The 25727-nt window shown below is 37.7% G+C and overlaps 1 protein-coding gene across 1 annotated transcript in view; it reads left to right on the forward strand.

Moving 5' to 3' along the window:
- Positions 1-674: 674 nt before the first annotated feature.
- The window catches only part of DACH2 (dachshund family transcription factor 2), a 306794-nt gene continuing 281741 nt past the window's right edge, over positions 675-25727 (forward strand). Inside the window, exon 1 of the mRNA XM_074147347.1 lies at positions 675-1265. Within this exon, the coding sequence (XP_074003448.1) occupies positions 781-1265 (485 nt within the window). The 5' untranslated portion in view covers positions 675-780. The remainder of the gene's footprint in view (positions 1266-25727) is intronic.

Below are 25727 nucleotides of genomic sequence, written 5' to 3' on the forward strand. Positions count from 1 at the left end.
ACACTCCCTTCTCTGGAGGGGCTTCGTTTGCTTTAGACCCGATTCACTTATGATACGCTACCGCTGCCTCCTCCGTCTATTCACAAAAGAGTTGCTTTCGCATTAAGTGGGAAGTCAGAGGTATTATTTACCTAGCGGAGACTCGCACTGCTACCCCCTCTCCCCGTCTCTCCCAGATTTCTTTCAGCTGCGTCAGGGCACAGGTGTTTCAGCCCTCAGGAACGTACCAGAGCGCAGCGACCGCTGAAACTACCCGGGAAAGGGGGACGGCGCCAGACTTGTCCTCCTCTCCCTCAGAGTGCCGGGGCCGCTCCCGCGGGACCCCCTCCCGGCCCAGGGAGAGCCCACCGAAACTTTCCTACCCCACGGCACAGAGAGGGAGTTTGGCGGCAGCCGGGAAGAAGCGCGAACCGGGCGGTCCCTCCTCACACACCCGGCCCGTCCGCCTCACGCCTCACGCCTCACGCCCCTCGCCCCAGGTGCTGCGGCCGGCGCTGCCCCGCCCCGCCCCGCCGTCCCAGCAGCCACTCGCCGAGGCCGCGCTGAAGGCGGGCGGGGCGCATTGGCTGGAGGGCGCTGTCACTCTTCCCCCTCTCACTACCCCCCCCGGCGGCGCTGGGGAGGGGTCTGGGCGCGCGGCTGGCGGCGGCCGCTGCGTGTGGGAGGGCGGGCGCGCGGCTCTGTTTTTAGTAGTACCGCAAAGAGCGCGGGGAGAGAGCGCGCGAGGGGCGCGAGGCTGAGGCGAGCCGCCGCGCGCCGCGGCGAGAGCCGGGGCTGGCCATGGCTGTCTCCGCGCCGCCCGTCATCGCCGCAACTTCCAGCGGCGGCGCAGGGGGCTCGGCGGGCTTGTTCCGGGCGGACCCGCTGTACTCCAGCCCCGCGGAGTCCCCGCGCCTCACCAACAGCCTCGTCAACAGTTTCCTCTCTGCCGGCGGCGGCGGGGCCGGCGCGGGTGGCGGCGGGGGCGGCGGCAACGAGTGTAAGATGGTCGACCTGCACGGGGTGAAGGTGGCCTCGTTCCTCGTGGAGGGGCAGGAGCTGATCTGCCTGCCGCAGGTCTTTGATCTCTTCCTCAAGCACCTGGTGGGGGGGCTGCACACGGTCTACACCAAGCTGAAGCGGCTGGATATATCGCCGGTGGTGTGCACGGTGGAGCAGGTCCGCATCCTGCGGGGGCTGGGGGCCATCCAGCCCGGCGTCAACCGCTGCAAGCTCATCACCAGGAAAGACTTCGAAACTTTGTACAACGACTGCACCAACGCGAGGTGAGCCGCAAAACTTTGCTCTTCCTCCGCCGGGAGCCGTGCCCGGGGTGGGGGGCGCTGGGTCCCTTCCCTGCGGTGGGTTGCGGGGGGAGCCCCGGGCTGGGCCGGGCCCGGGCTCGGGGGCTGCCTGGGGAGCGGGGCCGAGATGCGGTGGGGCCGGCGGGGGAGGCGAGCACCGCGGCGGTGCCGGCATGGAAAACTTTCCAGGATTCCTCCAGCCCTCGAGCGGGCAAGGACCGCCGAGCGGAGGGGCCGTGCCGCCCGCCGGTCTGCAAACTTTTCCCCTAGCTAGGAAAGCTGGTAGTTCGCCTATACACTCCTAAAAAAGACACCTTAAACTCTTCTCCGTTATTTTCCTCCCGCTGAAACTTGGAGTTCTCCTCGGGATCCTTCTCTCCGGCGGGCGAGCGCAGGCTGGCGCGGCAGATGCCCGCCGGGGGAGGCTGGGCGGCTGGCGGGCAAACTGTTGCTCGGTATCGCTCCGCAATAATTTTGCGTCATGCGATGGAGAGGTCTGGTGTGGCCGTAGCCCCTGCCCTGCCGTGCTTAAATCACTGAGCCCGGAGCGGGTTGTATTCATGGGAGATCCCTGCTGGGTCCTTCGTACTTGGGGTTATAATCCCGGTTTGTGACCTCATAGCTGCTGCCTTTAGAAATGATAATGATCTAATAAACACAAAAACCCTCTCGGGGCTTATCAGAAATACATAGTGCAGTGGTGTAGGATGTGAGACGGTGTTTGGCGATGATATTTCCTAGTTTAGCAGTTCATGAGATACCTCTTCAGGGACATTTGCATTTCAGTGTGCTCCTCTGCTTTCCGTCTGGCAGGAAACTTTCTTCACAGAGGTTGTTTCAGAGAGCTTTGCGTGCGGAATCTGATTTGCAGCATGCAAATATTTAGTGACTTTGTTTTTTGTGTCACTATTTCTCCCTGTTTAGGACTGAACGTGTTGGGTGGGTTTATTTTTTTTAAAATATCACCTTAAGTACGCGCTAATTTGGGGCCTGATCCTGCTGTGAGTTTAAGCAGCAGCAGACCGGACGTCCATTCTGGAATAGCAGTATTTGTTTTGTTTAAAATTATTTTCTGTTAAAGGTGACATTTTAGAGGTGCTTGCACTCAATTCCTCGATGTGTTTATTTGAAGTATGTTCTTTTTCTCTTGCTTATGTTCTGTTCCTGTAACACCTTCTCCCGCTGCCTATTTCAATGTCATGCACCTCTGTGACATCATGACTACTGCCTTACTAAAATGATGGTGTTATAAACAAGGTCTGAGACTAATGTATTTGAATAAAATTAATGTAGGCTTACTAAGGGACACTTTTAACATGTAAATGCTTCTCTGAAATGTTCCTGAAACTCGACTAGTGTGCAAGTTGACCGTTAAAGAAATAAGTCGTCTTAATTTCTGTGACACTGCCAAAGTTTTTTCGTTAGGGAAATACAGGATCTGATTTGATGATACAGCCTTTAGATGCAAACCGATGATTTCTGCTCTCTTACAACCTGTGATTTAAGATGAAGAAATGCTGAAGTGTTAAATGTTTAAAACTTGTATTTCACGACTTTTTTTTTCCTTTTAACAAAGAGTTATGGCTGTGATAGGATAAGGGAGTAAATAATTCAAGGAGCAGCTGAGAAGGGAGGCCAGGGGAGCTGTAAGTGAGGAGCTGAGTGATGCTCTAAGAGGGTCTGAAAGGAGCAGTCAGTGGAACGAAGACCTGGTCAAATGCTGAAGATACGGCAAGAGCACTGTTGAGGGGGGATCTAATAGGGCAGAAACACGTCTGAATGGAGTCAAAGCTCTCAACTCAGAAAGTACATTCAACACGTGTGTAAGCGCAAGCTCTCCCTGACTAGTTATGAAAACACTATGTATTTTTACCTATTCAGGAATAGCAGATCGCTTTACATTTCCTAAAATGTTTCTTATTTATCAGAACATTGCTTAACCTTTGTTTGTATTTTTTGAAAATGCCACTGGTTTGAATAACCTACTGATAGCAATGTATTTTGCATTCACGGTTTCAGGTGTAATGCATGATAAGTGTTATGAGCACATATGAAACTTTTCTCAAGCATTGTAACTTAACAATGTTGATTGTATTCCATGATGCTAACTGTATGCTTATATATGTCATTTTATTTACAGATTATTTTTTTCCTTGAACAACCCATACTTAATGGGAGAGCATGTTGGATAAAAATACCTAAATATATGAGAGATCTAATTTTTGTTTGCTCTGAAGTGACCCGGAAACCACTATAGTGCATGGTAGCAAACAAATAAAACGCAGTAGAACTGCTATATAAATGCTATATATATATATACAGCATTTAGGTTTTGTACCTGGGAAATAGTCTTAAAAAAATGTGGTTTTTTAGAAGCAAACTCTTCAATATGTATTGTTCCACTGCATGAGTCAAGCGTTACTTATAACTCAGAATATTGTGCATTGCTTCTGTAACATATACATTTTTTAATTTATGAAGATTGATATATGTATTTGAATACTGTAGAAATACTGCATACTTGAGTTTACTCAAGAACTGCCAGAAAAAGCAATAAGAAATGGTGTTTGTCATTGTTTTTAATGTTAGTTGACTTTTTAAAGCCAACATTTCTTATGTTAGTGTACACTTTTAATTATTTTTTAATTGGAATGCGAGCCATCAATTATATATAATTGAAAAAAAGGAGAAATTCTACTTTTCCTGCTTAGTCTGTTGCATTTTTTGATTGAGCTTGTCTACAAAGGTCATAAGAACTGCAGAGAAACGTACCTGTAAGCGAAAGTTTTGTGTACGTTTGTTCTGTGTATGTAACGCTAGTTACCTATATCTAGCATCTTTGACCTTTGTGTTTTTTTAAACAGTACACGTATAATTTTTGCATTCACGTGTAAACAAAATGTGCTTAACTTTGTCGTTAGCCATCATCCTGTAATCTAATTTGAAAGCAAGGTTTGTAAAATGAAACTAACCTTTCATTTCATTACAGGGAGCATCTTCAAGTGAATAGTGAGTACAATATATTTACTTACTAATTTGCGATACTTCAGAAGATTACTTAAATTATGGACACGTTTAATTTTAGTAGCAAAACATAACATTTATTGAAGTAGAAAACTATAATGAGGCTTTATTTAAAATTGAAATTTAAAACTGTAGTGAGAACATTTTTATGATGGTAAATATATCAGTCCTTAAAATTAGGATTATATGAGTATGATCATAACCTATTCTACAGGGTTACTGTATTTGATGGATGCTGTTGGCTACTGAAAAAGTATAGTGTTGGTCTGGATTAGTCAGTTAATAGTAAGAATACTTCCCAGAAAATAGTGTTTCAGTACGTGGCTTATTTTTTGTGATTTAAAGTATCCAGTTAAGCTAATATTTTGTATTACTTTAGCTATTCACAAACAATAAAAGGCTATAGAAATGACTTTAAGCAATAAATGCAGACATTTTATTTTATGAGATAATGAGGGTCTAGTCATGTTGTCTATTAAAAGCTACCCTATAGTCAGCAATACTCTGTCTTTTATTAGGAGAATGATGTCAAGATTAAAATTAAAGCAATCCAGTCATGTAGCACTGCACAGAGCTTCCTTGTATATTGATTTTAAATGTGGATATCTGATTATATAAACTTCTTTGACAAATTAAATATTTAGTATGCATTCAGCCTTGGCCAAACTTGTGAATTTTGGAGATGGTAGCATGTTAAAATAAAAACAACGATCAATTTCTCAGCTTCCTCTTCTTCCTCAGACAGGAGATTCACTTAAAACATTCTCGAGAGAGATCGCTAGCATAGTGGATTCTGCTAGAGATCCAGAAAGGAATTTTTCCACTTTCTGAACAGATTAATTATACTTTTGGAAAAATCCCTCTTTCTTCTTGGACATCTTGAAAGTCTGTGCTTGTTCAAAACTACTAAAATACTTGAATATTTTCATCAGAAGCATATCTAATCTGGAGAAGCCTTGATTAAAATTCCCTTCTTTTTTCGTAGCAATAGAGCTCCCCATTTGAAGTGTAACATGCTTTTCCTCCAAAATGGAGTATTTGTATGTTTCCTGCATGTGTATATGCATAATACATATGTAATTTTCTACTGAGACTTCTACAACTGAAAAATACTGTGTTTTTGTAGCAAAGACAAAAAAGCTAAACAATTAGGTATTAATGATATTCTTGTTGCATATTCAAAAGGTCTTTGCAAGCATTTCTTCTCCTTTTTTCTTTTCACCATTTCAACCTGCAGAACTCTTCACTGTCACTTCAAATCACACAATTCTACAAAGATAAAACAACATTTAAACTCATTTGCTTTGGGAGGGAAATTGAGCATTTGCACCCAATAAGCCTGATTGTGGAACTGCATGCAAATTGTGTTTTGATTTATCTCTTTTGCACTTTTTTCCATTTGAATTGATCTTGCATTAATTTTGCCAAGCGGCTCTGTGAGGCTGCAGATGTTGCCCTGTGTTTAATAAATCAATGAGACAGATCTGAATGAATCACTTCAGATGGATTCTCTGCTCGGTTTGATGTCTAGATGTTATTCTTAGCTTGTTATCATGACAGATGCATTAATGTTCCCATACACTGCCAGCAATGTCAAAGAGATTGAAGCTTTTAAAGTGGCGGTATCCCCTTTTCCCCCTTCTGTTGGAATAACTAAATTGCCTTTAGGAATAGGTCAAAATATAAATTTAATCATGGCATCATTGTGGGGAAGATGCTAAACTTCTGATCGTGTTATAATACAAAGTCAGACAAATACAGTTTCATACAGGATGATTAATTATTCCGAAATAGTATAGATCAATATTAAAATCTAAACATAGGATGGCCTCTTAATAGAGTAACCACTTTCTCAACATTAATATTTCATTGTAATAGGAATGATCCGAATAAATAATATAAGACCAGAACATGTTAAAAGTGTTGCTATAAATACAGTATCATTGTGTCCAAATTGATTACAGGCTGAAGTAAGGCTTTTTCTCTTTTTCCTTTTTTTTTTTTTTAATTCTTATTAATAATTTTCTTTTAAAGTTAAATGTGTCTGCATTCAACATCTCTTAGATTTAAAATAGGAGCACTTGTTTATTATGTTTCTGTTACTACTTACCATTTAGTGCCAGATACGTTAGAAAAGTTGTTGATCACCATTAATTTCTGATCTGTGTAGTCTGGTATCCATTATCTTGGAGCAGAACCTGTGGAACACAAATCATAAAAGAGGCTGGAATGTGTCTTTGTGGAACGGTTTTAAATTCTGGAAAAGATTGTACAAAGTGTAAAGTACTTTGCCATGAATAATGAAGATCTATTTCCCACGTAGGCTATGCACAGTTTTTATTGGCTTTTATTCCGTAGTGTTTAATAAACCACTTGCGGTCTTCCTTGTTTTTCTTTATAAGATAAAATATGTTTTGTGATTTGCTTCAATCATTTTGTTAAACCTTATCTCTTTCTCTACGAAGCTTTATTTTAATGCTAAAAATTATCACAAATGTTCCTTTTCCTAATCTCTCCCCCAAACAGAAGAACTTTGACTTTTTGTCATTAAGGCTGCTGAGAATAAATTGGAGAAACTGGCTGTAACAGATCTAGATTTATGTTGGCATTCTTGGTATTCTTGCTCCAGTAGTTCCAATTTGATAAAGGAAACAATATATGTAATAGAAATTCACGGTTTATTCAAATGAGTTTAAGCTTTAGCATTGTTATATCTGCCTTTCTTTCACCAATATATCAATGTGTGGCAATAGCATTATACTTAGCCTCCAGAAGCGACCAGCTCTGTGGATGGGAAATTATTCTCACACTAGGGTTGTGGTTGGACACACAGCTGAAGTTTGTGTGCGTGCATTTGTTTTAAAGGCAGGTGAAAAATCAACTTTGGTAGAACCAAAGAGCACGGCAGAAATCACTGAAATAGAAAATTATGTTTTGTTGTATGGCGGTGGCCATACAAGTAGTATCTACCGACTTCAGTAATTTTGCAGAAAATATTTAAAATTAGCTTTCTGAGATGTTTGAAAGAATTGTATCTTGGTTATTTCATTGCTTACTGGCTGGAATTCACATTGTGTAAGAGCTGTACATCAGTGTCAGTATTAAAAAGTTGAAATCTGGGCCATAAAGTTGCTATTTTGGTTTTGCTGAGGTGAACCTCTCTTTCATGCCAGTGGAAGTTTTCCAGAGCAAGGGCAAAGAACTTATAAATATATTTCTAGGATCTGAGCCATTCTTGTTAAAGATGGGACATATTTGCTTAAAACTTGCATTTGAAAGAATTATGCATATATGGCTTTTTCAAACAGGTGCTACATTTTTGGGTCTGATCTTGTTCTTGCTGAATGTATGATCTTTAATCTTTTCTGTGCCTGTTCCAGAAATGGTAATTTTGGATTTTTCTGAATTTAGGAACAAAATTATCCAAATCCTTGCTTTAATATACCTAGGAAGTTCCCATCTGGCTTCTTTTGTAAGTCCTTCATGTGATTATGAGTGGTAATGAAATCCTGTAAGTGTATGGAAATGCAGCATTTTAATAATTATTTATGTAAACAATACTAATAGCAAAACTGAACATAATGAGGATACTGTAGACTTATTGCTGTCTTTGTATTATTGTTGTGACGCGTTGCTTTTGTGTAAGCTAAGGCAAGATTTTTGTATGTTACGATTAAACATGCATTACCGATCACAAGTACATTAGTTAGTAATGATTCTTGGCGATTTAGATTTATCCTGCTTGATATTAGAACTGTCCCTTGGGGCTACATGCTTTTGATCTTTGTTCCCTCTTGGTAAGGCATGGTTATCCAAAGTGACTTAGTAATAGGGTTTTCCCTCTCCCCCCATTCTACAACCTGTAAGAAACACCAATACCTATTGCCCCAGAAGGTTCCAATATCCAAATCCTGTAACACATAGATTTGTTTGCTTTCCTTTCTTTTTGTAGCATAGCTATATTGCTGTTTGTGTGTGCGTATAAAGTTTGTCACTAGCAAGCGCGAGGAGATTATATTTCCTTGTCAGCCCATCTTGACCTGCTGAGCCCATTTTGCTCATTAAAATATATTGTGTCAGAGCCTTTCTTGACTCAGTTACAAATACCACTTGCCCAAAAAGTAAAAACAAAATAAATGAATAGTGCTTGCTTTATTACTGTACAGTGGCTTAAAGTGTAATGTTTAGCAGTGTATATTGTTGTGTATATGTTAAGGTATAAAATGTTCGATTGCAATTGTGTCTGATCTTATCAAGTTTCTGGAAATTGATATCTGGTAACAGCATTTAACCTACATCTAGTCTATCTGCTATTTATGTGATGGGTTAAAAAGAAAAAGTAGTATCGATCTGTCACTGGATTAAAGTTTGAAATCGGCAACAGCATGAGCACAAAAGGCTTTTTTTTATGATTTCTCAGCTTGCCATTGATCTACCAGTTTTATTGCATTCATTATTTATTAAAAGAATTTGCAAGCTAAACATAATGTTAAGCTAGTTTGCACACAGGGACTGCACTTAGGAAATTGAATGGAAATTGCATTAGAGATGAACATCTGTGCTATTTTTCCACTCGTGTGTTTATGGGCTTGTATAAAAGGTGTATTGGATTAACAGTTATAACCATTATAGCTTGCAGCAATATGTTAGAACCCTAGGCATTTAGTAGTTATTTAGGAGGGAGACTCTTTTTACTTATACTAAAAAGTGCAGTAATGCCATCACAAACAGTGCTTTTATTGGACTATTCTTTATTAATGGGTTTTTTACTAGTAACGTGTAAAACTTGAGGTATCTAGCTATATTATGCATGTGTTCTATTATCTATGCTACATAAAGCTCCATTAATATTGTCATTAATTGAAGGTTTCTAGTGACAGTATTAGTTAAGGATTTGGCACATAGACACCCAAGTATTAAAAGGAAAAGTATTTTATAATACACAATAGGAATGTAAGTGTTGAAAGGATCCTTAATGTATGTTCCTTCAGATTTTTCCCAGCAATTCAACTTGTTTTCTGTCCTCCTTGAGCTAGATAGCTTCTGCGATGTATCATATCAGTGAATCAGGTGGAAATCTTAAAAACTTTGAAATCTTTTTCCGCTTCAGTTCACAAGTTCAGTTGCCCTCAACACTAGCTGTGGTTGTGTGTGACATCTAAAGTGTAGGGTAGACCTGGAATTTTGAGGTCATCTTGTGTAATGATTTTGAATATTGATTGTGCTCCTTCTAGAAGACAAATTATTTTGATTGAATACATCATGGTTACATAGGGAAAAACAAAGGAAAAATTAGTTTTGAGGCTTTGGGTGAAAAGTATATTTTTAGAATCAAGATGTTATCTATTTTATTTGGTCTAAAAATGTGTGCAGTCTAGTCTGTTTATGACTAGAATGTACTGAAATATGTCATGTTTTGCATCATCAGTGCACTTTCAGTTATTCTATTCAAGACTCAACCTGATACATCTCACCAGCTTGAAGACTGTTAATGGGTTTCCTGTGCTAAGAAGTAGAAATGTTCTTCATGCCAGAAGGTTATGCTTACTCTTTTGAATGACACCTCTTTTATTTTATTTTTTTTTTTTTTGTCTATGGTAGGATGAACCCCTTCAAGTCCTAATAGCATTTTGAACAGAGGTAGCTCTGATTTTTAGTTGAAAGAATCTCAATACGATTTTTCCACATTGTTTTGCACGCACTGTTAGTAATCTTCCTCACTGTTGTTACCAGCCATAGGCTCCTGTGATCACAATTTTCATATCATACCAGATAATGCTTTTCAGCTACCCTGTAAATAGAAGTGGAAGTCAGTTTTAATATGGGATGTATGTAATTAATATATATACACACACATATTGATTGATATGATATATGCGCACACACACATATATAATGCAGTTTAACCTAAATTTCTGGATTATTCCAAAGCCTCTTTCACAAACCATGTAAATTAGCTTTTATTTTTGGAAAAATTTGCATATGTATTTATAAAGAGAGAGGCTTTGGAATAATCCAGAAATTTAGGTTAAATTGCATTTCTGTGGACATGAACTAAATTTCCTAAATGAACTTATATGGCTATATGAACTATCTTGATGTCCTTACTAAAAGTCTTTAATTTTTTTTATACTTCTCATAGCCATATGAGTGAGTAATATTCTCAGCATGTAATTTTATTTCTGTTCAGTCTGTGGCAAGAGAACTTTTAGCTTGGGATGCCCTCATGGTACTTTCAGTCAACAGAACATTGAGTCACTTTTCTGTTTCAAGACCTGTATGGACAGTGGAATTAAACCGCTTTATTTAAAAAGTTAATAAAAATTATTTTACACCATATGTGTACGGAGTTCCAAATCTAATGTGTTTTGTGGAAGCACAGAATTGTTGAGGTTGGCAGGGCCCTCTTGAGATCACCTAGTCCAACCTCTCTGTTCAAGCAGGGTCATCCAGAACTGGTTGTCCAGAAGTGTGTCCAGTTGGATTTTGAGTATTTCCAAGGATGGAGACTCAGCCTCTGGCAATCAATTTACAGTATAGAAATAACTGTGCTGTGGAAGAAAGATTTTTTTTTTTTTTTTTTTTTTTTTTTTTTTTTTTTTTTTTGGCATTCACTGGTATGACTGGATTATGTGGGAGTTCTTGAAGCTGCGAATAGATGTCATGGCTAGCCACTGATGTCATCACTGCCCTTCCAACAAGTCGCTCAAGCAGCTCAATATGGATACTCTGCCACTCTGTCCTTACTGGAGCAGAGTCTGAGTTGTAACCCTCTAATCCTCTATGAATCAACTGTGTCATATTCAGATTTTGCTTTCTCTGTCTCTCAGACAGTTTCCTGAAATCCTGTATGTGTGTGCTGTTGGGCTGACTTGTCTTATTGCCCACCATTACCTGAGAAGTAATATTTGTTCGTTTGTAACTTAATAATAATAAACAAAAGGGGGAGGTTGCTGTAAGAAAGCTCTTAGCACAGACATTGTGTCAGTAGCAGGATTTTAGTTACTTGTATGTTACAGTAATTTAAGAATTGCTAATTAAGAAGATCAAGCTAGTTTAAAGAAAAAGTATTTTGAGTTTCATTCAGAACTTCAAATTACTGTATTTAAAACATTCTGCATTATGCTTTTTCTTATACATGTAACAGTTGTTTTTGCCTAGTACAGGTTTTAGATAATGGCTAATAGACTGTTTCTGTAACAGTTAATCAGAAAATACCTGGTGTCTGTGAAAAGTTATCCCCGTTGTTCCTTGCGCAGCCATGGTGCGTCTTTTAGAAGGAGCCCTCAGAAAAGGTTTGGCCAGAATGATTACTGTAAGATGCTGCAAACCCACTCGCTCTCATAGTCAGAAGTGCTTAGGAAGGTTAATCGATCCTGCTATCAGACACTAGATTTCCTGTCTCGGATCAGAACCATAATCACTGTCACTTCTTTCTGCTGTTTTTTATAAATTTCCTTATTTGTCACACAGCTGAGTTTTGGTTCAAAAAAATCTCAAGTTCCAGCACAAAGAAACAAAGTTTCTGTCTTGCAATTTCATGAAATACTTTTCTCTTGCAAATTTTACTGCCTCACTCCCACTCCCAACCATCAGACCTCAAATAAACTGTTCATCTTCTTTGTTATTCATCCTTAAAGGTTTACAATTTTAGCTTTTAATCTTACTGACTGAAGAAAAAAATCAACCTTTTATTTTGCTGGGAGAATCTCTATTCATGTCGGTGTGGAAACAAAACAAAAAAATATTTGTGCTATATTTATTGTAGGCATCTTTACTGAGTAATGCAGGGACTGTTGTAGAGTAGTTCAGAGTATGACAGTCGACTGTTAAATGCATTTTTAGAACTCGTTCTCTGAGTGGAGATAAGCTGAGTTCTTATGCTGGTGTATTCTGATCCAGATAAAAAACATTTCTCATTAAGAGTTTCTGTCTGTTCATGTGAAGTTTTTGATAGTATAAGCTCTCTATTTTTGTTGTTTTTCCCAAACTTACCTATTAACAGAAAGCTAAATGCCTGGCAGGGTTGAGCATTTCTGCTGCTAAGTGTGACACGTAAGGCAGCCTAGGTTAGGGGCACATTCTACCAGCACTGTGTTTGATTTAAATAGTGTGTTGTATTAGGGTCTGAATAATTCTTGGTTTTATATTGCATCTGTTAAGTGTAGTTAGGTCTTGTTGCATTGGCTTCTCCTAACCCACAGCAAATTTGTCTGTTTCTGTGTAACTACTTTTCTGATGTTTGTCAGCCAAACAAAAGTAGGAACCTTGCTTATGCTGGTTGTTCTCTACCTACATGTTACAAAAGGAATGTAGCCATCCTCCCAGTGCCCCTCAGCCTTCTTGAGATGGCTGGATGATTTCAGAAGGAGATGTGGTTATTTCTAAGTTGCTGTCCTGCCAGTGTTAAGTAGTAATAGGTGGTCCATACATCTGCTTTCTAGGGGGAGAAATGGAAAGATGAAAGAACATCACCGCCTCACCACATCTTATGTCTACCTGCTGCTGGCTCACAGTGAAGTTGTGTCTCACAAGGTGTAAACCCTTAATAGGAGTTGGTTATTGATTTACAGGGAGAGGAAAGGAGGAACAGGGAGGCTCGGTTGGTGGATGCAGTATGTTTGTCTAGGATTCCTGGGTGTTAGAAGGCCTGGACTGCAGATAGTGTACTTCAGCAATACAGTACTTTAGCACATGTGCTGTCAGGCAAGGGAGTCTAAGAAGGGGTGAAGTTCCTATGTGTGGTGTGCAGTAGCTGTGCAGTAGGCTGATATGACCAGAACATGTTAAAATTGCTGCAAGAGAGCTGCTAAGCTGTGCACTGCATGCAGAGTATGTTGAATTCATTGCAGAATTTCTTGCTGTGCCTATTCTGCAGTTGTCATTTCTCCCCTATCCTCTGCTGCCTCAGAATTTCTCTTTGACACCTTCAGGTACTTGTGGCTGTGTGGCTACACAGCCTCATCTTTCCCCCATCACCTAGATTGATCTCTCATTGATAATAACAACACAATAACGAAATACATAAATATAGCATTCTGTTGTAGACAACAATTGCAGGTTTCATTTGTTGTGTTGAATGGTCATTGAGTTGTCTTTCAAGTTTAAAAAGTTTGTTAAGGTACTCTTCGTGTTTTGACATAGGGGTTTAGTGGATTCTCTAGCCTTTTAAAATTTTTTTAACCTCTGAACACCTATTTTGGGGGAAGTTTGTTTGGAGGGTTTTCTGATGCTGCTGTTCACTTTTCTGCTTTCTGATAAGAAGCTCTTTTTTAGCGTCTTTATGCACACAAAGTAGTTTATCTGATGATGTCACATTGTTTCCAGAATAATCCCCTGTGATGTCTAGTGCTGTGAGAATTTGAGTGATGGTAAACAAATCTACAGACAATAAGTGGGCACAGAACATTTATATTTAAGTGCTTAGGTTGATTGCTTAGTCCTGTTACATGACTGTAGGCAAAATTGGAAACTTCCTTTTTCTGCTGTTGATTTTTCATAACATCCTATTCTGAAACACTGGTTTCAACCACCCTTTTTTCAGAGCAGATAATCTTTCCATTCAGTTCATTGTGTGTCTTGGAGTGATGCTGTTGGGGGTCTTAAAATGGATAGTCAGTGGTGGTCAGAAATTAATCCAACATAGTCATGGGATAATGGAAAAACACAGTACAGGAGATTTAACATTGAAGGTATTTTAAGTGTTAATAACTCAGTTTAAGAACGTGTTAACACGTTCTTAAACTGTACATGCAGTTTAAGAACTTTAAGAACAGTTTTAACTGTACATGCAGTTATATTTGGCTATAAGCTTTCTATGCAACACTATAGAGGAGACTGAATGAACATGAAGGCGGTGGATCTCATGTGAAGAAAGAGATTGCTGTGTCCTTTTGACCTCATTGCAGATGAAATTCTGCAAAGGAACTGTTGCAGAACCGGAGTCTTTCAATTGATTTCAGTGGTTTTGGATCAGGAGCGCAGAAAGCAATCAAAACTAAATGCATATCCACGTACTAATCCGTAAGTGACTTTGGTCCACACCAGGAAACATTTTGTGCAAATTCGAAAGTAGAATAATGAAAGAATTCTTCAGAAATCAGTGTCCCCTATATATTTAATTTATCTCATATTTGGATTGATTTTAATTACTCTTTTAAGTCCATGTACTCATATAGAAAATAAGCATAAAGAATCTCTGTGTATTTGAATAATTCTGATGGAGGCACTACATGGGCTAGAAGTAGTAAGAGTCAGTAAATATATGGTTGCATTGCCTAGTGAACTTTTGCCAAGAATAGGGGATTGCAGGGTGTTTCTGCAACTTGTATAGGAATTTTAACTTTTTCCATTGTAGAAAGTGTTTACCAATGGTGATAAATAGAAACTATTTTCTGTAGAGTGAATACTAGAAACTTGTTACTGTGCATATGTTGTACACTGCTGATATTCAGAAATCCTTACTTAGTCTCAAATATATGAAACATGATTAACCTCAATCTTGATGATTTTTAATGAAGGGAGGGGGATTTAATATTCTAAGTGGGGATGACTGCATGTACAGAATAGTGGAAAAAATATTATGCACCTTAACAGTTTAAAAAGTAGGAACCATAATTTTTATGTATTTAATAAGCATGTATATTTCATAAAGTTTACAGTATCATAGGTAGCATCCTGGCTGTTTAGTCAACTCTTGATTTATACTTCCAGGTAGAAATCAGAAAAGTATTGATTTCTTATAGCTATTGATTCAAGTTCTTGGACTTGTTAAAATCAGATTGTTCTATTTTAACTGTTCAATTGAAAATTATTTCAGCAGAGTATTGGGAAAACTAGTACCTAAGAAACTTTAATTCTGTTCAAGGCCTATTGATTCTGTGTTTGAAAGCAATAGCAGTGTCACGAAATGCAAGGGATTGTTCTTTACTGGTATTCACTAATATATGTGGAAAAACTTCAACCTTTCTCAAGCTGGGACTGTAAACATGATGAAGGGTAAACCACCAAGTACCTGTATTTCTGAATAGCTTGCAAGCTTAAATCACGGTCAGTGATTAGTGCTTTACACAAGCATCTGATTTTTCTGGGAAGTCCTATGTACTTTCTGAACAGGAATGGCAGTTGGTGGACTATTTATTACTCATTCTGGTTTTGGTGGAAAATTTGGCCTTGTATGTCATTTAGACTTTGTGACACATGTAGCCTCCCAGGGCCTAATGACTTGTCTGCAGATGGGCTGTTATTTATTACAGTCATGTAGAATAAAATTGATTGTCTTCTAAAATTAATTTTTCATTTGCCTCAAGCTCTGCTTTAATAGAGGACACACAGTTGCCTGTTTGCAGAAATACTGTTTAATCACATTAATATCTCAGCCCCCCAGGCCGGTGAAGATAATTGTACAAACGAACAGCAAAATCTGTATCTTTAACTTCTTTTTATGATTAAATTATGCAAATGACTTATCTCCTGCCCTTCCAAGCACTAATCATCTAATTAGGAATGATGTGTTAAAGGGATGGTTTTGAATCAGGAGAGGGGGAGAATGGAGGAAGCAGAAAATGGGACCTGACAATGAAACTGCTGAAGGTACTATTGTGATACAAGATAAATCTGCGTATTTGTTCAAAAAGCAAAAATAAGGGCTTGTTTTGCTATTTCTAGTCTTGCTTTAGTGATCTTTTTCATAAGAGGATAATTCTTCTGTCCAATCTTTGCCAATAATTTTCCATATTAACTTTAAATTCAATTATTAAGGTTCAAGAATTGAGTCACTTAGCACTTTCTCTTCCAGTTCTCGTAAACAAGATAGTGCAAGTGTCTCTATTTGGCTTCACTAGTAGTATGGTTTGAAAGACAAAATACATTTGTAGATCGTTTTTTATAAAAGTGCTTGTCATTGTACTACTAGATGTCCTGAGCCTGTCAGATAGTTGTATTCAAGTATCTTAGTCTTTTTTTTTTGAGTACTTAATTGCTGGTTAAAAACAAAAACTTTGCCTTTTAATATGAAAATGTAAGTGCTCAACTAAAGAGAGTGGCCATCTCTTAGGTGATGTTCTGTGCCTGGTTTGGAGAGTTTCCCTTTGAGTTGTGAGTGAGGCTCTGTTTAATGTAAATGTAGATGTTTAGATGGTTTAAATTTATATTTTAAACATATGTATACACAATAATCATGCCTTGAACTCTCCAAAAGTTTACAGTTCTATTTTCTGTGTTTTCTACTTCATAAGCAGATTCTGTTTTGCAAGTTGTGCCTTTATAAGCAGAACCTCCTTCTTAAGGTGCTTTCCCACAGTGGGTTCAAACGATCAGTGTGTTATTACTATTGCTAAAGGTACAACAAACCAATTCTTCTATTGGGTGATAACACTGAGAGTTTGATAAGACATTACTTATGTTTTCTCTTTACTCAGTTATTGATGTACTTACTGTATCCTAATCATGTACAGTATGTCAATAAAATAAGAGTATTTTAGAGACTAACTGAAGTTTCAGGTATTCCTACATGAGACTGTATTGCTTCCTTTATAAATATATGAGAGAGTATTAATGCATAAATGTATGAATTCATAGGATACTACATAGCATACCAGTAGGTCCACATTCCCTAAAAGCAAGGTATAGACTAATCTTTCAGACAAGATAAATCCAGCTGTGTTTTCTACAGATCTGGTAAATGCCTTCACTCGGTCAGCTCTTGCCCTTTAGATGCAAATATATGAAATAGTGGGAAAAAGTTTTCTATGTATGACACAGTCAGTTTTGAAAGTTTGAGTGACACGTTGCTTGCAACATTTGCCTTATTCATTGAGGAACATCAGCTTCCCTGCCTGTATATATGGCTTGTGCTTATGTGCATGTATGCATATACATAGGTACATACACAGGGGTTTACTGAAATAATCTGAGAAAAGCTTAACTTCCCCAGGAAGGTGGGAAGGTATCCCACATAAATTCTGAGAAGCCAAAAGCAATGGTATCAAAATAATCTTGTTAGTGGTTAGGTGTATGTCATAGGGATTTAAAAAGAAAAAAACCTCACACAAATTAAATTTGAAAGCAGTTAAATTGCTGACTGTGGCTTTTCTGGGTTGGTTTTTGGATGGTTCAAGATAAAGAACGCAAGTTCTGCCTCTGCTTTCCTTTATCTGACACAGATGTAAATTGCTGGTGGAATTTTTTCATCAGCACTTCATGGATGGGGAGGCTGCATTTGTACCTTCTAGCAGTATGACTGAATTAAATGAGTTGACTTCTATCTTTATGTGTATTTTCATCGTTATCACTCTAAAATTCTTCACAAAAGGAAAGATGAGAAGACCTTGTTGAAGAACTCTTAAACAAAATATTTGTACTAAGAACACTTGTATGAGTAATTTCAGTACACAATGCCTAAGTATATTTTGTCAGAATTATGGGAAATTCAAAAAGAAGAAAGGATTTCTCATTGGATTAAAATGTTCTGGGAATCATTGGGCGTTTAAATAGCAATGAGGGCTTTGAGAATGGTTTTTCTTTTAGGGTAGGCAATTCTATGATACTTAAGGAGCAAATAGTCCTAGACTTTTTTTTCTTTTATATTTGCTGGATCCAGATATTCACCACGATAGAGAGAAAAATAGAGGTCTTGTACTTATGCTGATGCTGTGTGAGAAGTCAGTGGAGAGGAGTGGACAGCATCCAGCTGCCATTCTTTATGTAGTTAAATTTCCTAACCCAGATGGCTTTTCGCTGATGTATTTTACTATGGTAGGACTGTAGTACTAAGATCAGGACATCTGGGATGGGTATCTGCTGAGATACCTCATTGGATCTGATAGAAAGTACTATTTGTAGAGGCTAACCTTTAAGGTTTTAGCATCAACGAGGAATCCAAAAATCTTTGTGATCTGTAGTTTGTACTTACCGGCTATTATGGATAGGCAAATAGGAAGAAGGTGGTCTGCAGTAAGGATTTAGATATCTCTCACTTTTTTCTCTCCGCACATGCTCAGGTCTTTATTTTATCCAGTTGCTGGTTCAGATGTTTTCCTTACTTCTCTACTGGGCAGTTTTCATTGAGGAAATGTTACGTGACAACAGGTGGTAGATTTCAAATCATTTTATGAATTAAGTTGTTGGTCTTGCAAGAAGTTGAACTGGAAAGAATTCTTGTAAGAATTCACAATTGATGGATGCAGCAGTGGAGCCATCTCATTATTTTTTGTTTGTGTTCAGAAAGTATTAAATCACTTAAGTACATTCCCCTGAGTTCCTCCTCTTGGTGGGTTAAGTGTTGGGCTTACTTAGAATGGCTAATTCTCTATGCTGAGATAGATGATAGTCGTTAAAAAAATCAAGCATCCTTTCTTAACACAGTGCCCCACAGCAATCCTTAATCAATTTGTGAGGTCTCTTAAATGTGACAGATTTTTAGCCAATCTGGACCTCTCTGCAAGTTCTCAAAACTGCTTACTGCCCATGCATGACGTATTTAGAAAAGTTCTGATGAATGTGTTTCAGTTAGAATTACTAATTGGTTTTGTACTTTACAAGTGAAAGGATTGTACCCAAGTAAAAGGGAGGAAAACTAACACCTACTACTTTTTGTTCGTTTGTTTGTTGTTTTGTAATAATCTGATACATGGAATAACCCATCTTAAGCTCTGTTGGTCCTGAAAAATGGGACACCTGAACTGGGCGTTCATTTTGCATGAGTGATGAATATTTTGAGGGAGAGTCCGTTGCATGGCTCTGACTTTCTGTGTTCCCATGTTGCACTATTTTTCGCTTTCATTCTGTGGCAGTGATTCTTCATGTTAATGAGATGATGAGTGTCTTACCGCAGGCAGTAGTTTTCAGGTGACTGTTCAGGGCAAGATGGAAGTTGCTACATAAATTCACAAGCCTATAAAAAGGATTTGTTTCATGTACTGTTCGTACCTCCTGGAATGCTTACTGCTTTTGAGGAGGGTATACCTGTGTGGGATGAACTGTCTTTACCTTTCCTCCAAATAAATGTTTTAATAGAACTACTAATTAAAAGGTCTTTCAGATGTTCTTGAGATTTATGCACTTAAAATGCGATTCAGTAGCTGCTAATATCTCTTGTACTAACGGAGGCCCTATTTGTTAGGTAGATATAATAATCTACAGCAGTTAAGGTAAAGGCTATTTTAAAATATTAACCAAGTTTGAGTTACATATTAAATTAAAACAAATTATTAAACAAAACACTAAATCAGCATGCAGCTTCACTAGTATGATCTTGGAGCAGGATCCTGTATCAGTGGTATGGTCTAAGCCAATTGTGACAAAAGTGATGAGAATTCTTACAGAGAGATGGTCTTGAGTAAGGTATTGACTTGCCTGCTAAATTCAAATTAATTTAGTCTAGAAATGAAGTGTATTCCCTTTTGTGGTCTTATTGTGGGTTGGGGTAATTGAATATTTTTGAAGAAACATATAATTCAGTCATTGAAAAGAGGTTTTGGCAAATGTCAAGGAATAGTAGAACATTTAAATATTCATGGCTTCAGACTGTCACTGTACAGTAAGTACGTGAAGCACAGTTTCTGGAATCGGAGATAATATGGTACAAACCCATGTTTGTCAGATTTCCTTGACTTCATATGAATACTGTGACCAATCTATCTTCACCCGTATGAGTGGAACTCCAGTTTGAGATACTGAAAGCAATACAGTCCCCTGCTTTCCACAGCAGTAGGATGCACACTTCTTAATCTCTTATTCAGAACTTAATTGGGGATGAGTGTGGAATGACACACCAAGCATATTTGTGTCATTATATTAATATATTTCCATAGCTCCACTATTCTTAAAAGTTACAATCTTTGATCTTGGTTTTCTGGAAATTGCTGAACTTCTACTTTTAATGACTCAAACACTAAAGAGGTCAACTTTATTTACTGTGGACCTGTGATTAGCTGCCTGTGACGCACCATTGTTCAAACTAGAATATGGAAGGGTTTTCAAATTGCAGCTGTATTAAAATGTGGGAAAGCAGAGGGGAAAAAAAAACAACAGTGGGAGCACTGGTTTAGAGGGTATATCCTGTCTAAACTGTAGAGATTGTACATAGTTACCCTTTGAGTGTATATTTTTGCCAAATTAATCTCTCTTGGTCATATTCTGCATGTTTTAAGAGTCAGGGGAAATGAGCAGTCATTAAAATAATACAGTGAAGCATAAGAAAGAAAAGTTGGAATTTCAAGGCCGTACGGATATGTGGGTTAATACCTTTCTAGGAATTGTTCTGGTTTTGCAAGTGCTTTGGACTTTGGCATTTACAAACCCTTGTTTGTAACCAATATTAATATCTAATTTTGGCAGTGGACAGTGTGATTGGGGGGGTAGTGGGAGTGCTTAAATCGTATTCACTTATGAATACTATTTATGAAGCATGCTGCTACATGTGTCTTTTATTTAATTGGTTGTTAAACCTTCCAACCCTCTGCCAGTAAACAGGTTGAAATAAAATAGGGCACATCAATTTCAGATCCATTTAAACATAAACAGATTGCCTGAGGGCTCTTTATGTACTTATTTTTATTCAGAAAATACTGGCATTAGACGTACTGTAACAGGACCTAGTCTCTTTACCTTTGAGATCAGACTCGTGTCCCTGTGTCTCTAAACCTGGATAGGCAGCCTGTAAATTATGTATCTGAATAATTCCCCAGCTAGCAAGTATGTACAATATCTGTTTTAACATTTCTTAACAAGGAGCAGCCAAATCAAAGTGATTGTTAGGAATTATTTGGAAAAGTGTATAGAACAAAAAGAAAACAGTAGTATGTGACTGTAGATTTGAGGTGCGCTTCCATCTTGAATACTGTGCAGTTCTGGTCGTCTTCTAGCTGTCTGCCAAAGGACACAGAAAAACATCAAAGAGGGAAGAATAGAAGAATGATGAGGATGATGGGTGAAGAGCAGCTTCTATATTGAGGAAGGGTGGTATAAAGCTGTATGAAATCACAAACGGTGTGGAGGTGAATAGAGATTAATTGTTACTGGAAAATGTAATAATCGACTTTACTAATGAAAGTTCATTATTATATAATGAGACATTTTACTTTCACTCTTAAAATAAATGGAGGTGAGTTTATTGGGAGGGTAGGGGGGAGTAATGAAGATAAAGGCAGCACAAGGCAGAGATGAAGCATTTCAGGTGCCAGAGCTTTGGTCACCTTCGAGGATGCAGTGTAGTGCCCTCTGGTGAGTAGAGGTTTGGGGATTCCCATTCATTTCCTTCTCCTCTGTTTCTTTCTTGCTTCTACTCTCCCCCTTCAGAGAAATTCTCCTTTGTAGATATACTTTCCATTACTGGGTGGGGAACCCCAGTTTATTCCAAAGTTAAACTCTGTCTTGCTAATGATAGATCCGTATGGATCACTCAGCTCAGTAAAAACAAGAAAGCATTCTGACTGCCCTTTTAAGAATGTATTCCTCTGTAAGGAGTAGATTAACTTCACTAATAAGCTACTAGAAATAATGAGACTGTTCCAAGTCCTGTGTTTTACAGTGACTGCAATAACTTCTCTTCATGTAGAAAACTGTTTCAGGACCCTCCAAAGGCAGTATTTACTTTCGCAGTTTATGACAGGGAGAACCTAAACACCATCTTTTAAGGCCTTAATGCAAGAAGCTGTATTTAACCCAGGTCAGTGTTGGGATGAACACTGAACACTGATCCCAAGATCCTTTTTAATTAAAAAAACATTTCTAGTCTGCTTCACAATCTGGAAATCAAAATGAAACCAGCAATCTGATTAGTAATGAAAGCCTGAAAATGATGAATTAAATCCCTTCATAAATGAAGGCTATAAAAGAAGGAAGTAAAGAGTTGAACTGTAGACTGGCATGTGATGTATTTATAAAACCAGTTCAAAATGTTAAAATGCCACTTACAAGTCATGCAGTTACAGAACCCTATCATTCTGTGATTTTGTAACTGCAGTGTAGTGCCCTCTTGTAATTGTAAAATTAAAATTTTAAATTTTAATTAAAATTAAATTAAAATTAAATTGTAAAATTGTAATTGTAAAATGCTCTTGTAAGCGGCATTTTAACATTTTGAACTAGTTTTATAAATACATCAGATTTGTCAATATACACAACCATAGGGGGGAAAACCAAACCTCAGTATTCTGGGAATATTCTAAAGCTGATTAATGTAGCAGCACGAGAGGGTGATAGCAAAACGTGGGAGGGAGAATAAGGGAAGGCAAAACCAGTTCATGTTTACTCTGGCAAATGCATCTGGCATATTAGAAATTCCCTGGTGAACACATGTATGATATTTTCCCCTTGTTCCTGGTGAAGTAGGATGAAGTAGAACAACATGTAAGAAATATTGAGGGAGAAGGAAGCAATGACTGGAACAAAAATCTTGTAACTCAGGGTTCTTGATCTCGTAATCTGATTTCTGGGGACTTGGAAGCACCCACTGGGCAGTAAATCAGAGCTGGAATGCTGGGTGTCCAAGGTGATAAACACTTTAAACTTTTGCAGTTCTGGAGGCTGGCAAAGGAGGGGGTAGTGGTTATGGATCGTGGTTTCTTCATTCAGGCTTCTTCAGTGCTTTACATCCTCTATGGTGTGAGGAGAGACTGTTATGGCTGTAAGATGGACCAAAGTGGAACAGAGAGCTTAGTAAATGGATTTTGGTAGCTGTTCAGGAAATGGCTTTGTAAATCTTGGAAAATACTGATTTTTTTAACTTGTAAAATGTTATTTAGAAATAAAAGCAAACGGTGTTAACTCAGTGAATTTTTCAATTTTGTCTGAACAGACTTGGCTACAGTTTTAGCAATGTCAAGCTGAATCAATTTTTATTATTAAAAAAATCATTTTTAGCCAGATAATGCATGTTTGAATTAAAGTGGGAATGAAGAGAAAAAGTGAATGCCTTAGTTGTTACTGTAGGAAAACATTTAGAAGAATGGGAGCAAAGCTATCTGGGAGCATTGACAATGTGATCTTTTTTTACTACCTGCCAACACTGAAAATTTCTCCTTTAACAGGATATTATATAAACCTTGGGTAAATGATTAAAGTTAATTAAAAAACCCCAACAGCACAACAACCACACAGTCACTCTGTGTGTGTGTGTCTGTATAATATATAATACACGTCATAATCTAGAAAAGTAAGGAATGTCTTCCATAATGCAGTCTTTTGAAGCTACTAAGAATGCAGTTTAGACTTTAAAAAAAATCTATTTTTAGGAATGGACTAATTTTTTTTTTCATAGGAAAATATAAACTTTAAAAAGAACAGTGTTTCTCCCTATCATTTTTTTAAAATGAATTTCAGATAATTTATTTTACTGAAGACAGTTGAAGAGAATGTTATCTTCTTTCTTTAGCTCCTTGGTAGATTTTCTTATGTAGTCCTTAAAAATTTTGTCAGTGACTGGTTTGGGGTTTTTTTGGTGTAAATTATGTACAGAATATATGGAACATATGCAAGAAACACATTCCAAAACTCCTTGGAGTAGAGCAACTGTCCTATCTATGTTACCTAATAGCCTTCTGTTTGTACAACCACTTCCTTGATGCTGAGTTTCTGAACCCAGTAGTTCAGAAGACTAGTGGGGAGGGTGTACAGAAGGCATTTGTGTAGACTGAACACCTTGTGCAATTATGTTTGGTTGTCAACCCATAGCTAATCAAGTGTGAGCTAGTTTGATTCTTGGTTAAAAACCTTGTAAGAAGGTGCTGTGCCCAGCAGGAAGTAGTGATTTTGTTTTGTTTGAATCAATGCAGACTCAATCTTGCTTGATGTTATGGAATGTGGCTAATGGAAGTGTCATCTTTAAGATTTGTAAAACTGAGTTTGCATTTGATTCTGGTAATCAAAGAATTTTTTTATCTGTAAAAATTCCCAGAAATATAGTATGCCTAGACAAAATGGTGTAGCATGGACTGTTGCATGATAAATGATTTTTTTAAATTTTATTTTTATACGTGTGCTATATTTATACTTTTAATGTATAATTCATAATGTAACTTAAACAATTTTTAAAAAAACCATAAGGCATAACAAAGTTTTATTTGCATTTCTATAGCACTTGACTGTTGCAGTAATCTCGGGATTTCCCTGAGGTGTTAATTCTTAGTGGATATTGTATGTTAAACTGCTGAAGTAGTTTATGAATCTTAGAGCTTAATTTTCAGGTACTTCACAAAAAGCATGAAGATCAGATATCCCCAGGTTCACATGAAATTCAATTGGATATTGGGACAAGATGTATATTTCAGTGGCTGGTTTTGAAAACTTAAGCCATAGTCACTCCCAAGAAACAAAATCTAGAAAGGCAGCTGTTGCTTATACACCACCTACATCACTGTATTTTCAGTGTAACTTCACAGAAATCTATATAATAGCAACTCTATATTATGGAATGAAGGTGAAAAATAATTTCCAGATTTTCCCCTTATGTTTTCGTTAGAACAGCAGCCTTAAATTTTACTATAAGTAAAAAAAAAAAAAAGAAAAAAAAGAGAGATTTAAATCTCTTTATTCTCCTAGTACGAGCAGACTATAGCTGTGGGTTTCTTCTTTTTCAACCTCTTCTACACCTAAGAATCTAGCTGTGAATTGTAACAGATTAGTAAATTCAGCCCCTGAGTCTTTCTCCTGAATTAGTATTTTCAAATATTTTGATTCTTTATTATATGCAAAATCAATTGAACCAAACAAATAGCCAAAAAAAATTGAGCTTGCCACATCTATGGTAAAGTACTTTGATATTAAAGCAACAAATTACTCATTCATTTATAGAACAGGCAAATCATCTTTCTCAATATATTCAGATTTTATTGTCTATAGTTCTGTGAATATCCCTACATAATTTGCACTCTATAGATAACATAGACTTTTGAAGATTTTTCAACCTGGAATTTGTATTTTCTTTTTGTGGTGAGAAGCAGAGAAAAAAGGAACAACCCTCTCATCATTTATGTATCATGACCCAGCATCGTGGAGCCTTGGGCTATTATTTCAAAATCCAATATATTCAAACTTTGGCCTCAGAGAGCAGTAGGATCAGTACACAAGAACAATAGAGTGATAAATATAGATTTTTCATTAAGGAAAAGACTATATCCTGTCATTTTTGAATCAGTGTTCGAAAGAACATCTGAGAATTCATAGCCTTCTATAGGCTTTAACTTTATTTTTGTTGCAAAAAAGAACAGCTTTTTCATGTTACTGTGAGTGAGGCATCATTGACATACAGAAATAAAAGTTTAATATATGCTAAAGGAGAGATCCACTAACACTGTGACAATAATTTAATGGAAGTCAATTTTGAGCCATGCATAATTACAGGAGTGATGTGAAGCACTGCTCATTCTTAAGGATGGTTTGTGTAGAGCACACAGATCCAGTTGCAGTACAGTTGGCTCA

This window comes from Numenius arquata, chromosome 5 (genome assembly GCF_964106895.1).
Source record: "Numenius arquata chromosome 5, bNumArq3.hap1.1, whole genome shotgun sequence".
NCBI classification, from domain to species: Eukaryota; Metazoa; Chordata; class Aves; order Charadriiformes; family Scolopacidae; genus Numenius; species Numenius arquata.